The sequence below is a fragment of the Hypomesus nipponensis genome, chromosome 28, assembly GCF_054491055.1.
Source record: "Hypomesus nipponensis isolate SF chromosome 28, ASM5449105v1, whole genome shotgun sequence".
Classification (NCBI taxonomy): domain Eukaryota; kingdom Metazoa; phylum Chordata; class Actinopteri; order Osmeriformes; family Osmeridae; genus Hypomesus; species Hypomesus nipponensis.
In genome coordinates this window covers 13,303,831-13,319,223 of record NC_140388.1, presented here as the reverse complement: position 1 = coordinate 13,319,223, position 15,393 = coordinate 13,303,831, and the positions used below count along the sequence as shown (strand labels likewise).

General features: G+C 43.8%; 2 protein-coding genes across 2 annotated transcripts; one reads left to right on the top strand and one right to left on the bottom strand.

The window, feature by feature from the left end:
- Nucleotides 1-3,940: 3,940 nt before the first annotated feature.
- On the top strand, nt 3,941-5,344 carry LOC146220143 (granzyme A-like). Its single transcript, XM_084694376.1, has 5 exons — nt 3,941-4,001; nt 4,084-4,240; nt 4,474-4,612; nt 4,799-5,071; nt 5,198-5,344. The coding sequence occupies exons 1-5, from the start codon at nt 3,941-3,943 to the stop codon at nt 5,342-5,344; spliced, it is 777 nt and encodes a 258-aa protein (XP_084550502.1).
- Nucleotides 5,345-9,186: 3,842 nt separating this feature from the next.
- areg (amphiregulin) lies at nt 9,187-14,008 on the bottom strand. The gene is made up of 6 exons (XM_084695112.1): nt 13,917-14,008; nt 13,237-13,404; nt 12,805-13,057; nt 12,365-12,535; nt 10,873-10,976; nt 9,187-9,422 (listed from the first exon to the last, which is right to left on the bottom strand). The coding sequence occupies exons 1-5, from the start codon at nt 13,951-13,953 to the stop codon at nt 10,883-10,885; spliced, it is 723 nt and encodes a 240-aa protein (XP_084551238.1). The 5' UTR covers nt 13,954-14,008; the 3' UTR covers nt 9,187-9,422; nt 10,873-10,882.
- Nucleotides 14,009-15,393: the final 1,385 nt, after the last annotated feature.

The window sequence follows — 15,393 nt, the reverse complement described above, 5'->3', positions numbered from 1 at the left end:
GTCATATTTCACCTAGTCTCTCCTACTACAGTAGGAGGCCAGGAAGGTGCCTTTCTGCTGTTACCACGACATGGGTCATATTTCATATTTGAGTCTCTCCTACTACAGTAGTTATGGTTCCGCATTTCTATAACTGTGCAGTCTGGTGACACAGAGAAAACAGGCAAAGAAGAGCGGGGATCCTTATTGTCACTTTGTGTGGTTTGAAGAGGAGCTGTTTGACTGGGTAGTGAGTGGTGTATATATGGACGGACACCTCTGGTGCATACAAAATGTCAATGTACAAAGTTATTGCTCACCACGAGCAATAGGGCACAGTAGCTGATCAAGTGTTTAAATATAGTAAGTCGGCCCTCTGTACATTTTCTTGTCATAACTTCTTTTGTCAAAGTGTTTGGCGTATTTTTATCAGAATTGGCCTGCAACAGGCTAAATCTGAACATGTAAACCTTCATTACCGGTTTTTGAAATGTGTTTGGTTATAAAAAGAAACTTGTTTTCACCATGCCAATCAAAGCAAATCAAATATGTTATCTTCCACCAAAATGCAAAAATAATGCAGAATGAGATTTAGGGAGTTGTGAAGTAAGAGAAGTTAATACACAGTGATCATTTTATCTCTTTTGTCTCTCATCCTAGATATTAAGTTTAGATTATAAATGTGAACGTTGATTGTAAAAAACTGAAATGATTCATATAACTGTACACCACTGTACATAGAAATGTCACATGTAAGATTGAAAATACGTTGATAATTTCTCTTATTTCTAAATGACAAAATGCATTGATCTCTCCTGAGTGTCTGGCTTAATAAAATGTTCTGTGACGTGACGTCATGTTTGTCTGTTTCTTTCCAGAATGTTGTTGTTTTCAGGCCAAACTCCTTTAAAGAAGATTAGGATGACAAGTGGGTATCAGAAACACACTAAAGCATTTGTAAAGGATTAGTTTATAAATACTTTTCAAGAACATATTTAAAACATCACTGAAAGCCCTGTTGTGTAATGACAAACACAATCGCTAATTGTTTATTTTTGATTAATAAGTAAATATATATGTATGCGTATTGATGAAAAGAACCCTTTGGACTCCTGCTCAGTACGCTATACAGACACCTGCTCCTCATTCCAGAATCATGAGCATTAATGCAGAGTTCCTCTCCAAAGTGCTTCTCTGTGTGGACTCTTCTGGGAAGGTTCCCACACATTTTGGAACAGTGATGCAGGATCTGCCTCAGGAGCCACTTTAGAACACAGGCTCTTATGTCAGGCAGGCTCTCAGGTGGCGTTAGAATCAGAATTATGGAAAACACGACATCCCACATGTACAGTGCTGGAGGAGGGAGGAGAGGGAGGGGGGAGAGCTGTTAGACCAGAGGGGGGGTGGGGGAGAGCTGTTAGACCAGAGAGGGGGGAGCTGTGAGACCAGAGAGGGGGCGGGGGGGGGAGCTGTGAGACCAGAGAGGGGGGGGGGGGGGGGGGCTGCACCAGATGACCTGGCCTACACAATCACCTGACCTTCCAACCACCACCCAAATTGAGATGGTTTGGCAGAGTGAGGGAAAAGCAAAGTGCTCAGAATCCAGACCTCCTTCAGGCTGGTTGGAAATGCCTCACAGCTGACTTATCATGAAGCTGGTTGAGGCTATATAGTTCTGAAAACAGTGAGAGGCTATATATAAAGAATATCAAATCTAAAGTTTTTTGGTGAGACTTTTGTGTCATTTTTGTTTAGATGTCAGACAAAAGTGCAGTATATTACGTAAGATGGGTCATATGTTTGTTAGTTTAATCAGTGTGTCAGATTTAAATGCAAGTGGAAGTACAATCAGTGAGGAAAGGATCTTTCTATCTGAACTATGTATGCAACAATGACTTCAGAACTAAAAGGAATTTTTGTGTCCATCTATGCAGCTACGTTCCTTTTCCTCAGAGAGTGCCCACTGTCCTCTGCTGCACTGGGAAGCAGAATGAAACATTTCTCTTCTCAGATAAATAAATAAACAGCAAATGAGAAGTGAAATACCAGAGTAGCCTATGAGCAAGTCTAATGAGTGTTTCTGTTTGTATGGGTGTGTTTCTGTTTATATGGGTGTGTTTCTGTACATCTGTCCATCTGCCTGTTTACCTTGTTATCTCTCTTAGTCTCCTCGCTTATTCTCTCTCTACCACTTTAATCCATCTGCCCATTTCACCATTCCCTCTCAGGCTGTAGGTAAAACTATATCACTCTGGTTTTGTCTCTGTTTTATCAGCTTGTTATGATAGCGAGAGAGCCAGGAGAGCTCTCAGGTCGATGTGAAGAGGAGATAGCTGTTGTTATGAGTGGACCACTGGTCAGGGAGGGAAAGTGGACGCTTCAGATTTTGTCACAAAAAAATCCTCCATGAGTGGATGTTTTTACTGACGGAACCGTTCAAGTACTCGGGGGGAAAAGTGTCTCTAATTGAACAGGAGCTCTTCAGCTGAAGCCTCCGTCTGCTGCAGCATCAGATGGACGCTCCTCCTGTAAAGAGCCCATCTACCTGAAGAGAGCTTTTTCAAAGCTTTTAAGGCCCATTTGAACTTCTACAACAAGTCTGTTTAGTTATTATCTGTACACTGTTCAGACTGAGTTTTACTGTCATGCTCTAAAACTGTCCTGCCTATATTCAAAGAATGTTTCAGGAAATCAATTTATGTAATACTAAAAATGACGAAGTAAAAAAGCATATTTTCTCTTTTGAAGTTGGATGCCAGAAATTGCTCTGACAAATACAGTGTACTTTTGTCAGTATTCTGAAATACATTTATTAGTATTCCTCAATGAGCTCCTTTCCATTATCATTGACACAGTGATTACGTTAACTGTCATTTGAGGGGAAACATGTTTTCTTGACCTCACACATTTCCCGCAATGAAAACTGTTTTTAAATTAGTTCTGTTTCGACAGCTCCATTGGGCTGCGCTTCAATGCCGCCATCTAGTGGTTCAATGTGAGAATCACAGGTGTGGTTCTCATTGTCAACCGTTAGGGGAAACCACATAAGCTAACACGGTCGTCCAGATCAACTCAATTACAAAATATATTTTCACACGCAACACGACAGAATTTTTTTTCTTCCACGTACACAGTGAACGGAGAGATGAGGAGTGGGGGTGAGATCAGAGAATCGTCTAACAGAGTGAAGCAGAGCAGAGTATAATAGAGTACTACAGTACTCAATGATGTCAATGAGTCTATGAGTCAATAAACCTTTAAAAAAAAATTTTTTTTTTAATATTTAAAAACATATATATTTTTCAACCTTTCTAAACTTCCCACACATGAAGTGAAAAGGAGAGGAGAGAGGAGGAAAGGGGGGGGGAAAGAGAAGCCTAGAACAGAGAACGTGCTCTACATTCACATTTATTCATTTAGCAGACGCTTTTCTCCAAAGCGACTTCCAAGAGAGAGCTTTCAGAAGTGCATAGGTCACTGATAATAACAACAAGATCTAAAAAAAAAAAGAAGAAAACCAGACTTTGTAAAAAAAAGAAAACCAGACTTTGTAAAAAAAGAAAACCAGACTTTGTAAAAAAAGAAAATCAGACTTCAACCTTTTTTCAAAACGTTATTCCATCATTTTTAGTCTCAGGTTTGTTGGGTACATAGGAAAGCATGCTTCTAAAACACGCAGGAAGGTTTCCTTCACTCACAAGACGACTCAGATCAGTGGTTTCTCCCTGGTTATGTCATGTGGTCAGACGACATCACATCCTCCCTTCAGAGCATAAAAACCAGATCAGAGAGACAAGCTCCTTTGTGACAAGCTCCTTAGTGATGGTACTATATAGTAGACGTATTACAGTACGATATAGTTAGAATTAGCATCAGTGTTAAGATATTAGCAGCATCATTGACAAGATCAGTGTAACTTAGCCTAGATATACTACATTGCATGACATCAAAGATAAATAACATGCTCCACTACAAAACTTTTGGTTTTGGGGTCTTTTCTGCTCTTCTCTGTCTGCGATTCGGTGAGTGTGTGTCTGTACAAGACAGCGCGACCCTCCACCCCTGGGTGCTGTGTTTGTTCACCAGCCTGTTGTTCTGCTGCAGGTGACTGTGCAGAGATCATAGGAGGGCAGGAGGTCAAGCCTCACTCCCTGCCCCACATGGCTCTCCTGGAGAACAGCAAGGGACAGCCTGTCTGTGGAGGAACTCTCATCCATCTCAACCATCAGAAGTGGGTCGTGACTGCAGCCCACTGCTCAGAGTACGTCCCAACCCGGCTGGAGCCAAGGGCTTCCTCTCGTAGCACGCTGGAAAGAAATATTGAAAGCAAAATAAGCGTGACTCAGATCACATCTGACTGTTTTGCCGTTATTGAAAATGCACGGTTTGACTGTAGCAGATTAAATACAGGAGCATGTGTTATAATTTTGTCAATAATTACCTTCACATTCTAAGTGGATGTCATTAAGAGTTGGTTGTCTGTCCATCCTCCAGCGTTAAGAAGGTGATTCTTGGGGTTCATTCTGTGAACAAGGAGGAGAAGAATTCCCGGCAGGTCCTGAAGGTCACCAAGCGAGTTGTTCATCCGTGCTATGACAGCACTGAAAAGGTCAACGACATCATGCTTCTGAGGGTAAGAACAGCAGAATATGTGATATCTAGTGTTTTTCACCCGAAGATAGGAATGAACATCCCTCTTCTTTACTGCAAAGGAATTATTCTGTTTTAGAAAGTCCAACCTTAGTTGAAAAACAGTGTCATGTCTGATCATGTTTCATGAAGAAAGGGAAAATCAACTTATCTGACTTGTTTTTCTCAGCTGGATAGGCCAGTGAAGGAGACCTTGTTTGTGAAATCCCTGCCATTGCCAAGTCTTGTGTCAGATTTTCCTACTGGCACAACTTGCCTGGTAGCAGGATGGGGAGCGACCAAGAACAAGGGACGCATGTCTGACGTTCTGAGATCGGTAAACGTTACCATCATCGACAGAAAGAAGTGTAACTCGCCAGACTTCTACAACTTCAGACCTGTCATCACCAACAGCATGGTGTGTGCTGGTTGGGTGGGCAAAGACACTGCAGATTCCTGTCAGGTAACTAAAAACATCTAATTACATTGTGCAAGTCAACTACTTGTGAATATAACATTCGTATACTCAAATACAGATTCTGTGTGTGAGAGAGAAAAAGGAAATGATGCTGTGCTTGATGTGTTTCAGGGTGATTCTGGAGGACCTCTGGTGTGTGGAGGGAGGTTTGGGGGGGTCGCATCCTTTGGTGTTAAATGTGGGATCAAAACCAAACCTGGAGTTTACACATTTCTTTCAGAAAAATACTTAAACTGGATCAAAAAGACTATAAAGTGACTGGTATTTGAGCTTACGTGAAAAATAAAGACACCAAATGTTTTGATTGATATGATGGAGTCTTATTAAATGAAAAAGTGTAATAAAAGTGCTTGCACAAAATGCACAAAATAAATGATTCTAAACAGTTATTTGACATACATGTTTTCTGATGAACACCCAAAAGAACAAAAGGTATGTTTATGTGAACTGGAAAGGTTTCGCTTCTCAGATGAAAGAAGATCATCTCAGATCATCTGTCATCTGAGAGACCACTGCATTCACCACTTCCTGGACCTCAGACGTCTGACAGTTGCAGTTCAAACTGCTCTTCAGTTACATAACAGGCTACAAACGGCCAGGCTTCTAACTAATACCAAAGCTCTTCCTCAGGGCTCTTCCTCTTCCTAAGGGCTCTTCCTCAGGGCTTTTCCTCTTCCTCAGTGCTCTTCCTCTTCCTCAGGGCTCTTCCTTAGGGCTCTTCCTCTTCCTTAGGGCTCTTCCTCTTCCTCAGGGCTCTTCCTCTTCCTCAGGGCTCTTCCTCAGGGCTCTTCCTCAGGGCTCTTCCTCAGGGCTCTTCCTCTTCCTCAGGGCTCTTCCTTAGGGCTCTTCCTCTTCCTCAGGGCTCTTCCTCAGGGCTCTTCCTCTTCCTCAGGGCTCTTCCTCAGGGCTCTTCCTCTTCCTCAGGGCTCTTCCTCAGGGCTCTTCCTCTTCCTCAGGGCTCTTCCTCAGGGCTCTTCCTCTTCCTCAGGGCTCTTCCTCAGGGCTCTTCCTTAGGGCTCTTCCTTAGGGCTCTTCCTCTTCCTCAGGGCTCTTCCTTAGGGCTCTTCCTCTTCCTCAGGGCTCTTCCTTAGGGCTCTTCCTCTTCCTTAGGGCTCTTCCTCTTCCTCAGGGCTCTTCCTCTTCCTCAGGGCTCTTCCTCTTCCTCAGGGCTCTTCCTCAGGGCTTTTCCTCTTCCTCTGGCTGTGTTCTCTGAGGTTATTGTGTTTCAGATTTCAAATCCAGTTGGACTTGTTTTGAGTATAAATGGCTCATCTATTGACTTAATTTAAGTAAATGACACGTTATTTTAATAAATCTTATCAAGTGAAATTCACTAACTGCAATGGCAGCAACATTTACCTTATTTTAAGCATAAGAAAGCTGATAAATAACATTGCACTTGATAATATTGCAATTTGATAGGACATGTGTGCAGTGAGCCATTTAAGGCCGACACAAAGTATGGGAACATTCTGCCTTAACATTAACATTCAGCCTTCCCCTCTGTCTGTGTACCTGCATCTTTAGAACAGGAACAACTGGTTTGCAGAGAAGCTGACATGATGAAACTGACCGCTTTAACCGCAGCCTCGTAAGAAATACGAAGAGCAAACTGTGGCTTTGTCACTCTGAGGGGAGAGGAAGCCCTGGGGCATATTACTGGCAGCTGGTGCCTCGGGGGGCTTCTGAGGAAGCTGTTGGAAGGGCCTGACTCAGGGTTTTGTTGAGTCAGATGTGAGACAAGGGGGGTGACAGAGGCTGTTTTCCACTGAATGACATCCCTCCCTCCCCTCACTCAGTCATCAGACGGGTGGTGCTGTGGAACCTCCCAGTTCATATCTCAGACCACAGTTGTCAAACTTATCAGTTTAGATTTTGTTCCCCCTCATGACGCAACATCTGTGTTCTTGTGAACCGCTCACTGCTCAGACCTCTCACACACAGACACACACACACACACACACGTATGCAGACTTTCAGCCTTCACGATGGACCTGACGGTTCTAAGAAGTGACGTTTCCAGAGCTGACTGAATGCTGCAGGGTATTCACCAGCGCTCAACTCCTTAAGTCACGGTCCAAAAATGTGAACTGTCGCTTGTAAACGTTTCACATACTTCAGCCACAGCCTCCCCACTCCCCTGACATCTACAGATATGAGCTGTCAAGGATGTAACATTTGAAGAGGGTATTAAAGTTTTGCTAATGTGTTGTAATGGCAAGTACAAGCTTGTAACATCAATGGCCGAGGCTAAATCTGTCCCAGACTTGAGATGCTTTCATCTCACTCCACCCTGATGTTAAGAGTCTCTTTGCGGTGAGGGGTGAGAGTGGTGAGCAATCTGATCTAAGTGTGGACGAGATTCCTTTGTATGGAGTCTATTCTAAGTTCTGTTGACCTATACTCTGCAAATTCCTCCGTGCTTACACAGCATTGTTTCTCTTTCAATGTGTGTTTGTGTGTGTGTGTGTGTGTGTTAGTATACACCAGCAGGTGTGTTAGTGACTGGCATTGACGGGCATTGCCCACACAAATGGAATGCTATGCCCCCTCAAAAAATAATTTTGTTAAAGTATAAATCAGAAATACTGGCTATAAATTAAATAGAAGATGGTTACACTTTCCTGCAGAATATGCAGGTGTGCTCTTATTTTGACTCTCATACATGCTTTGTAAATGCGTGCCCCCCCCCCCCCCCCTTGTGAAAAACATGCCCCCCCATCTAATGTGTTCTGGAGCCAAGTCTGGTTAGTGAGTTTTGGTGTGTTGGTGTGTTGGTGTGTTGGTGTGTTGGTGTGTTGGTGTGTTGGTGTGGGTGGAGTGGAGCAGGGGGGGGCGGGGGGGTTACCTGGTCATTGTGTTCTAATAATAGCCCGGGCACTCCCCAGCGATTCTGCCAGTCCAAACACAGTTACTCGGCCACTGACGTCACTGCGCTTTTCTAAACAGCCCGACACCATGGCAACAGAGGTTTTGGAGTCAATGGGAGAAGTCCCGAACAAAGGTAAGTAAAGGGTGGTGTCCTCACTCATCCAGCCTCAGACAGAGCCGATTCCCTGCTCTTTCTCCCAGTCTCTGTGTCGCCATGAGCCATGTCTTTAAATTCTTAGACCCCATAACCACATAGTTTATGCTAACAGTATTAAATTGAGTCAAGCTGAGTCAATTTGGTCATAATTCGGTTCTCCTGTGCAACAATAGAGATAGCAGGTGCAAAAATAGAGATAGCCTAAAGGAAAAATATTGGTAACACTTTAGATGAGCTCACCAAATTCATAATTTATTAACCAATTTGTTACTTATTAGTTAATGGTTCGTTCACCATTAGTTATTTGTTGTTCATACAAAATGTATCATTAGTAAAGCATTAGTAAAGCTAAACCCTAACCAAAACTTAAACCCTAAACCCTAAACCCTAGCCCTAAACCCGAACACTAACCCTAACTGTGTGAACAAACACTTTACTAATGATACATTTTGTATAAACAATAAATAACTAATGTTGAACAAACCGTTAACTAATAGGTAACAAATTGGTTAATAAATTATGAATTTGGTGAGCTCATCTAAAGTGTTACCTAAATATTTAATGGGATGTGTTGAAATCGACCGGGCAGATGTGTAAAATATTTTGCCAGTGGCGGGGTATTTAAAATGTGGCTTGATGTGCCAAAGGGCTTTAGATCAGTTGTGACCTGGAGAATAGTTTGGGTAAATTAGCATGCTACAGTAGTGCAGACGGGACCATTACCTTCCGCCACGTCTGTGTTATCGATGATGTTACAAGGTTTACCTTTGTGATGTCAAGAGTTGATGGCCTCTTAATTATTCTCATCCTGTTCCTCCCCTCTGTTCTGCGGCTGCTGAAGTGGAGGCCAGTCACAGGAGAATGCGTTCACAGAGGGGAATGTAAACATACAACCATGCAAATAGATCTCTCTCTCTCACGGGCGCCCGCACACACACACACACATAAATATATACTGTGCACACACACACACACACAGTCAGTGCACAAGCTTTAACTTAACACTGAGAGACTTTATTGGTGACTTAAAATATATTCCCTTTTCAAGGGTTAGAACATCACTCTGACCTAAGTGACTAATGACTAGTGCAATAAATAACTTACATTAGCTACAGTCCAAGACGGTAAACATCGCCGTCTAACAATAATATTATCAAATGAAGGAGCAAGGGAATTTCTCAATAAATAAAAACAATCAAATAAATAACATTGTGCAGCAGTTCTACAGTGTTCTGTGTTCTGTGGACGGGTCCATGTGCCACTGCTTGGCCCTTTGTCTTCCTGACGTAATTCAACAGTGCTGAGGTTCTATGGTAGCAGAGAGAGAGAGAGAGAGAGAGAGAGAGAGAGAGAGAGAGAGAGAGAGAGAGGGAGAGAGAGAGAGAGACAGAGAGAGAGAGAGAGAGAGAGAGGGAGAGAGAGGGAGAGAGAGGGAGGGAGAGGGAGGGAGAGAGAGGGAGAGAGAGGGAGAGAGAGGGAGAGAGAGAGAGAGAGAGAGAGAGAGAGAGAGAGAGAGAGAGAGAGAGAGAGAGAGAGAGAGAGAGAGAGAGAGAGAGAGAGAGGGAGAGAGAAAGAGAGGAGGCCAAAGTTAGTTTTCATGTGCTGAATCTGCTACAGATAACAGCCCTTCACATTGAAAACAAAAGCGATCTCATACAGGATCTGTAGGATTATCGTTTCCACTGACAGGATCATCAACCTTGGTTCATTTCCTGTCTTCCCCAACTACTTTCCTTTCACAACAGTAGTTTTGCTGCAAGGCTTGAAGGACCATTATAAGATTAAATCCTCAGGTGTTGTAACTGTTTATGAGTTGGGCAGGCATTCCAGAAAAGGGCAGGGATATTAGCTGAGAAACGAGTAGGATCACAATGCTGTGTGGCAGCATTGTGTGTTTTTAAACTCCCATTCATGTGAGTGGTTCCCTCACTCTAACCCTGCAGCAGATCTGACACATACAAAACTGTAGAAGATTGTCTTCTCCTGCTCTTTAGGATTGTAAAGGTCGTAACATACAGTGCATTCTAAGAGTTTTACAGCCTAATTTTAAAACATATTTTCTCCCTCATCTACCTACACTGTCCATAACCCATAATGACAAAGCAAGTATTTGAATGAATCAGTAGTCAGACCAATTGTCTGTGATGCTCTAAACTTGTCCTCTTGTGACTCCTGTTTCCATTGGTCTTGATGTTTCTCTCTGTAATATACATTATGTGTAAACATACTGAATTATAATTGGATGCATTTTACCGCTGTATCATACTGTGCTATGATTGGTTAAGACCACCCAGATGGTTGGGTCATGGTCAGTTGATCATGGTGGGAGATATGTGAACATGCAAGTTGTCGCTAGCTAATAAAGAGCTACATTAAAAAATTACTTGTAGTACGACATTTGATCATTTTGTACAAAACAAGACTCTGCCCAGACAAGGTGCACAAGGTGCACACTTGTATGAGAACGTCTCATCATAGTTAGGAGAACCGGCTTCTCACTGTATACCTGTGCGTGGGGGGGGGGATTAGAGTTTAGGGCTAGGAGGACAAGGAGTGCGCGTGTGTGTGTGTGTGTGTGTGTGTGTGTGTGGGTGCATGTGAACCTGAATGTGTACATGCCAAACTCCTGGTTCAAAGAGAGATCTAGAGGAGCTCCTCACCTGACGCAAGGCCCCGCTTAATCTGGACGTGTGTGTCCGTGTGTGCCTGTGTGTGTGTGTGTGTGTGTGTGTGTGTGTGAGAGAGAGCAGGGACAGACCTGCAGGCGATCACACAGTCCCGTCAGCAGGAGGTGTCTGCAGTTGATGCTTCTCACTGGCCGAGCCCAGGTAAGCAGACAGGAAGTTCTTCTGTGTCCTGTAGCTGAGGAAACCCATGATGACCGTCATTAACATGTCATAACGTCGACTATGAGTCATAACCTCTGACACTGATACAGCCATGTTGGAGCAACATTAGAACTAAATCATATATAGTTGTTTCTGCATCATTGAAGTGAATCCCAGATGCAGGTGTCTGGACCAGAACATCTAGTGTTGTTTTGCATTCAGTGACAACTGCATCAGGACCTGATACTGTAAACTCACACAAGGAGACTACAGCCTCTCAAGCATTCGAGATGGGATGTGTGTGTGTGTGTATGGTGGTAAGCTACTCCGTGTGTGTGTATGGTGGTAAACTACTCCATGTGTGTGTATGGTGGTAAACTACTCCATATTGTGGAGACTCCTAGGGTGAAACACTCCTCAGCAGGTTAAGACCTGCTCACCTTTGGACTATCATCTTTGTCCCATATTCTGATGATATATGTGGACTATATAATCCAGTTACTGACTAACAGGAAACCCACGTACAGGGTGTGGTGTTTGCCAGTATTTGGTCAGTGCTGGTGTTACTGGAGTGTTAAGTCAGTACTTTGCACCAGGAATGTACTGTCAAGTCAAATTAAAATTAACCAATAATACAGTGAAATATTCAAGAATACAAATGTGTGCGTTTACATGTTGTTGACAGTAGAATTAAGCTTCTAAGTTATTCATGTCAAATTCTCCTCTTTTATTCAGATAGTCTTTAGTTTGGGAAACTCAGGTGTGTGTTTAATTGATTCCCAGAACGTTATGAGCAATAAAGTGTTAGGGTGTGTTGGTCTGTGTTTAGGTGTGTTTGGGTGTGTTAATATGTCTGTCTGCAGCACATGGATAGAAGGGTAGATTTCTTTTTGAAATAAATCTTATTTTCACATAAAAAGGGTGTTTGGGCGTTCTGATGTGTATTAGGTTGGTGTGTGTGTGTTGGGTAGGTGTGTGTGTGTTGGGTAGGTGTGTTTGTGTTGGGTAGGTGTGTGTGTGTGTGTTGGGTAGGTGTGTGTGTTGGGTAGGTGTGTGTGTGTTGGGTAGGTGTGTGTGTTGGGCAGGTGTGTGTGTGTTGGGTAGGTGTGTGTGTGTTGGGTAGGTGTGTGTGTTGGGTAGGTGTGTGTGTGTTGGGTAGGTGTGTGTGTTGGGCAGGTGTGTGTGTGTTGGGTAGGTGTGTGTGTGTTGGGTAGGTGTGTGTGTGTGTTGGGTAGGTGTGTGTGTGTGTGTTGGGTAGGTGTGTGTGTGTTGGGTAGGTGTGTGTGTGTGTGTTGGGTAGGTGTGTGTGTGTGTTGGGTAGGTGTGTGTGTGTGTGTTGGGTAGGTGTGTGTGTTGGGCAGGTGTGTGTGTGTTGGGTAGGTGTGTGTGTGTGTGTTGGGTAGGTGTGTGTGGAACTCTTACTGAGCACAGGTCATGAGCAGGATGGCGATGCAGCTCATGAGTGACAGCACCACAGCGATGATGACCAGCACAGTCTGAACCAACTCCCCCCTGCTGCCCTCCTCCTCCTCCTCATTCCTGCTGCCCAGCAGCTGGATACCGCAGCGCTCGCCGTCGAAGCCCTTCATACACCTGGGGAGGAGAGTCGGGAAGTTACATCAACGCACAAAGACATCAGGAACGTTTTTGAATCCAAAACTGTATCTCAAATATGGAAACAAATAGAATAGATTTTAGTGTTTGTTTCATATACATTCATTCCTGCTTTCTCCATCACTTTCATTCTCTCTCTCTCTCTCTCTCTCTCTTTATCTCACACTCACTCACACACACACACAGTGAGTCGACCTGTCTGCTACTCACACACACACACACAGTGAGTCGACCTGTCTGCTACTCACACACACACAGCCTCCTTCAGGTCCTCCAGGTATTTGCACATCCCATGGATGCAGAAGTTGAGATGGGAGGAGCTGCAGGGGTCAGCGGTGACGCTGGCTGAGATGAGCACTGGGTGTGCTGACGTGCTGTTGAGCCTGCTGGGGAGGGACGTGTCTGGCTGGAAGGCAGTGGTGTGTTTGTTTCTGTGTTTGTTCCTCTTCTTGCCCTTTCCTTTCCTCTTTAACCTCTTCTCCCCTTCGTTGATCTGCAGCGCTGCGGGAAAACATCTCAAGTTGATCACCGGTGTAGAAGTCAGTTTACATCGTTTTCTTTCAACCCTCTCCCATCACCGCTTTTGAAACACTCTGGGAAGTCATCCTGAAACAAGTTAACTTGGATTGGTTGAAGACTGATGATTGAGATTCAGAAAGAAAGAGGATGGCTGTAGTCACCTGAGTCGTGCGTGGACTCTTCTGCTTGTGTTCCTGAGAGATCCTCTTCCAGGTCAGCCTCCTCACCTGCCATCCTCAGCACCTCTCCTGAGGTCACCACCCCAGAGGCCCGGCCCAGGCCAGGGGAGAAGGTGACGGCAGACCCCAGGGAACCCGGAGGACTGCAGACTACACACACACACATACACACACAGCAATCAGACACGGCACTCGCAACACTACAACACTGCTCCAATCAAACACAGCGCTGACGAAATGAACTCCAATCAAACACAGAGCAACACAATCAAAATACAAAAAGACTGCTATCAAAAAGAATATCTCAACAAACTACAACCAGACCAAACCAATCGCATGTAGAACATTCCAAATGTAGTCTAAGTACGAACACAATGTAGAAATGCTAGACAACCGTCATACGAAACCAATTATGACAATAGTCACATTTCAACAGCAGAGCATATAATGAAACAGCACTGGTTATACACTCAACCTGCTTTTGTACACTGTAAACAACTCGACATAGTAGACATTCTTAGAGGATACGAGTGTCTCTTTATCTCTCTCTCTTCTGACATACACAGCTCCTTCTAAATAATCAATTACATATAAGATTAAGTTGAATTCACTGGACATGAAAGGCACTCCTTAAACACACAGATATACAAATCCAGACTTACCCAAACACAGCACAGAGATTAGGATGAGGGTGTTCATATCCAGGGAGAGTTGCTGTTTGACTGTGAGCTCGGTTCCAACCTGTGGGCGAGTGTGTGTGTTCACTGCTTGCTCTCACACCTCTGGGTGGGGTGAAGCTTTTATAACGCCCGCCTCTTAGAAGGGTGTGTGTGTGTGTGTGTGTGTGTGTGTGTCTGAGAGTGCAACAGACAGTATCAGAGAACTCTGTATATTTAATGTGTGTGTGTGTGTCTCTCAAACACTGTTGGTGCATGTAAGGGAGTAATCACTAATTTGACTGGCCTTAGGGATGTGTTTACATGCTGTGTTGTTTGAGATCTCTGCGGCTGGGTCTGGTTCTTGTCTGAAGTCATCCAGGAGTAGCTGACGTCCTCTCCCTGAGCAGCCACCACGCCTCAGTAACACGCTGCAACAACTCTTCCTAGTCCAGCTATTGTTATCACCTCCGGTCTCTATATATTTGCTGTATCAATGCTCAGGTCAAGTCTGTGAATGGGACTGTTGAACATGATTCAGCAACAGCTGTATCAACGGCCCACCCTTATGATACACACTTTAACACACACCCTCACACACACACACACACACACACAGCCTCATATGAGAGATGTGTGCAGTTACACAGAGGTGGTTCACTATCAGACCTCTGTCTTGATTGGAAGGGTTTTGTTTTAGAGATTAAAAAAGTAAAAAATTAAAAATATTTTTGAAGTGCAGTTATTACATTGTTGGTTTGGGAACGTTGTCTTGACTGAGAATGCACTGAACACTCAGGAATGTGCTGCTGTTTTTGTACCAGATAACATTCTTTTGACAATGACAGATTTTATATTGCTTGCATTACATAGTACATACTTCTATATAAATAACATACTTATCACTATAACTATTTTAAAACAAATCAAATATATTTTGTGGCTAATTCTAACCCTTAACACTAGATCTGTCTCCAGTGAGATGGTGAGGTTGCTGAGGTCTGGGTGATGAGATATGTCTCCAGTGAGAGGGTCAAGTTGTTGTGTCTGCTTCAGGCTGTCTCCATGAATGGAATCCCCGGAGAACTCCTTGAGCATCTCTGGAATTCCTGCTGCAGAAGAGATGCTCCTGCTCCTGTGCTGTTTATACAGGAGGCCTGATGGGGGGAATTCAACAGCCATCACAAGGTCAATGTTTGAAATGTTTTGGATTTTGTTGGGGGGGGGCGTCACGGTCGGAGAGATGTGGAAAGTCTGACATGAGCCTGTGACCACAACAGATCAGAACAGAACCAATCAACAGGTGTCCAGGGTGGGAGCATGTTCACAAACAGGAAGAGGGTTACTAACACATGACACTGAATGGCAGTTATAGTTTATTTATATATTTTAACGCTTTTTTAAGACATATTTTGGGGCATGTTCATGCTTTTTCACACGCGCGCATGTATTTTATGTCTGCATGTCAGTGCTTATATACACA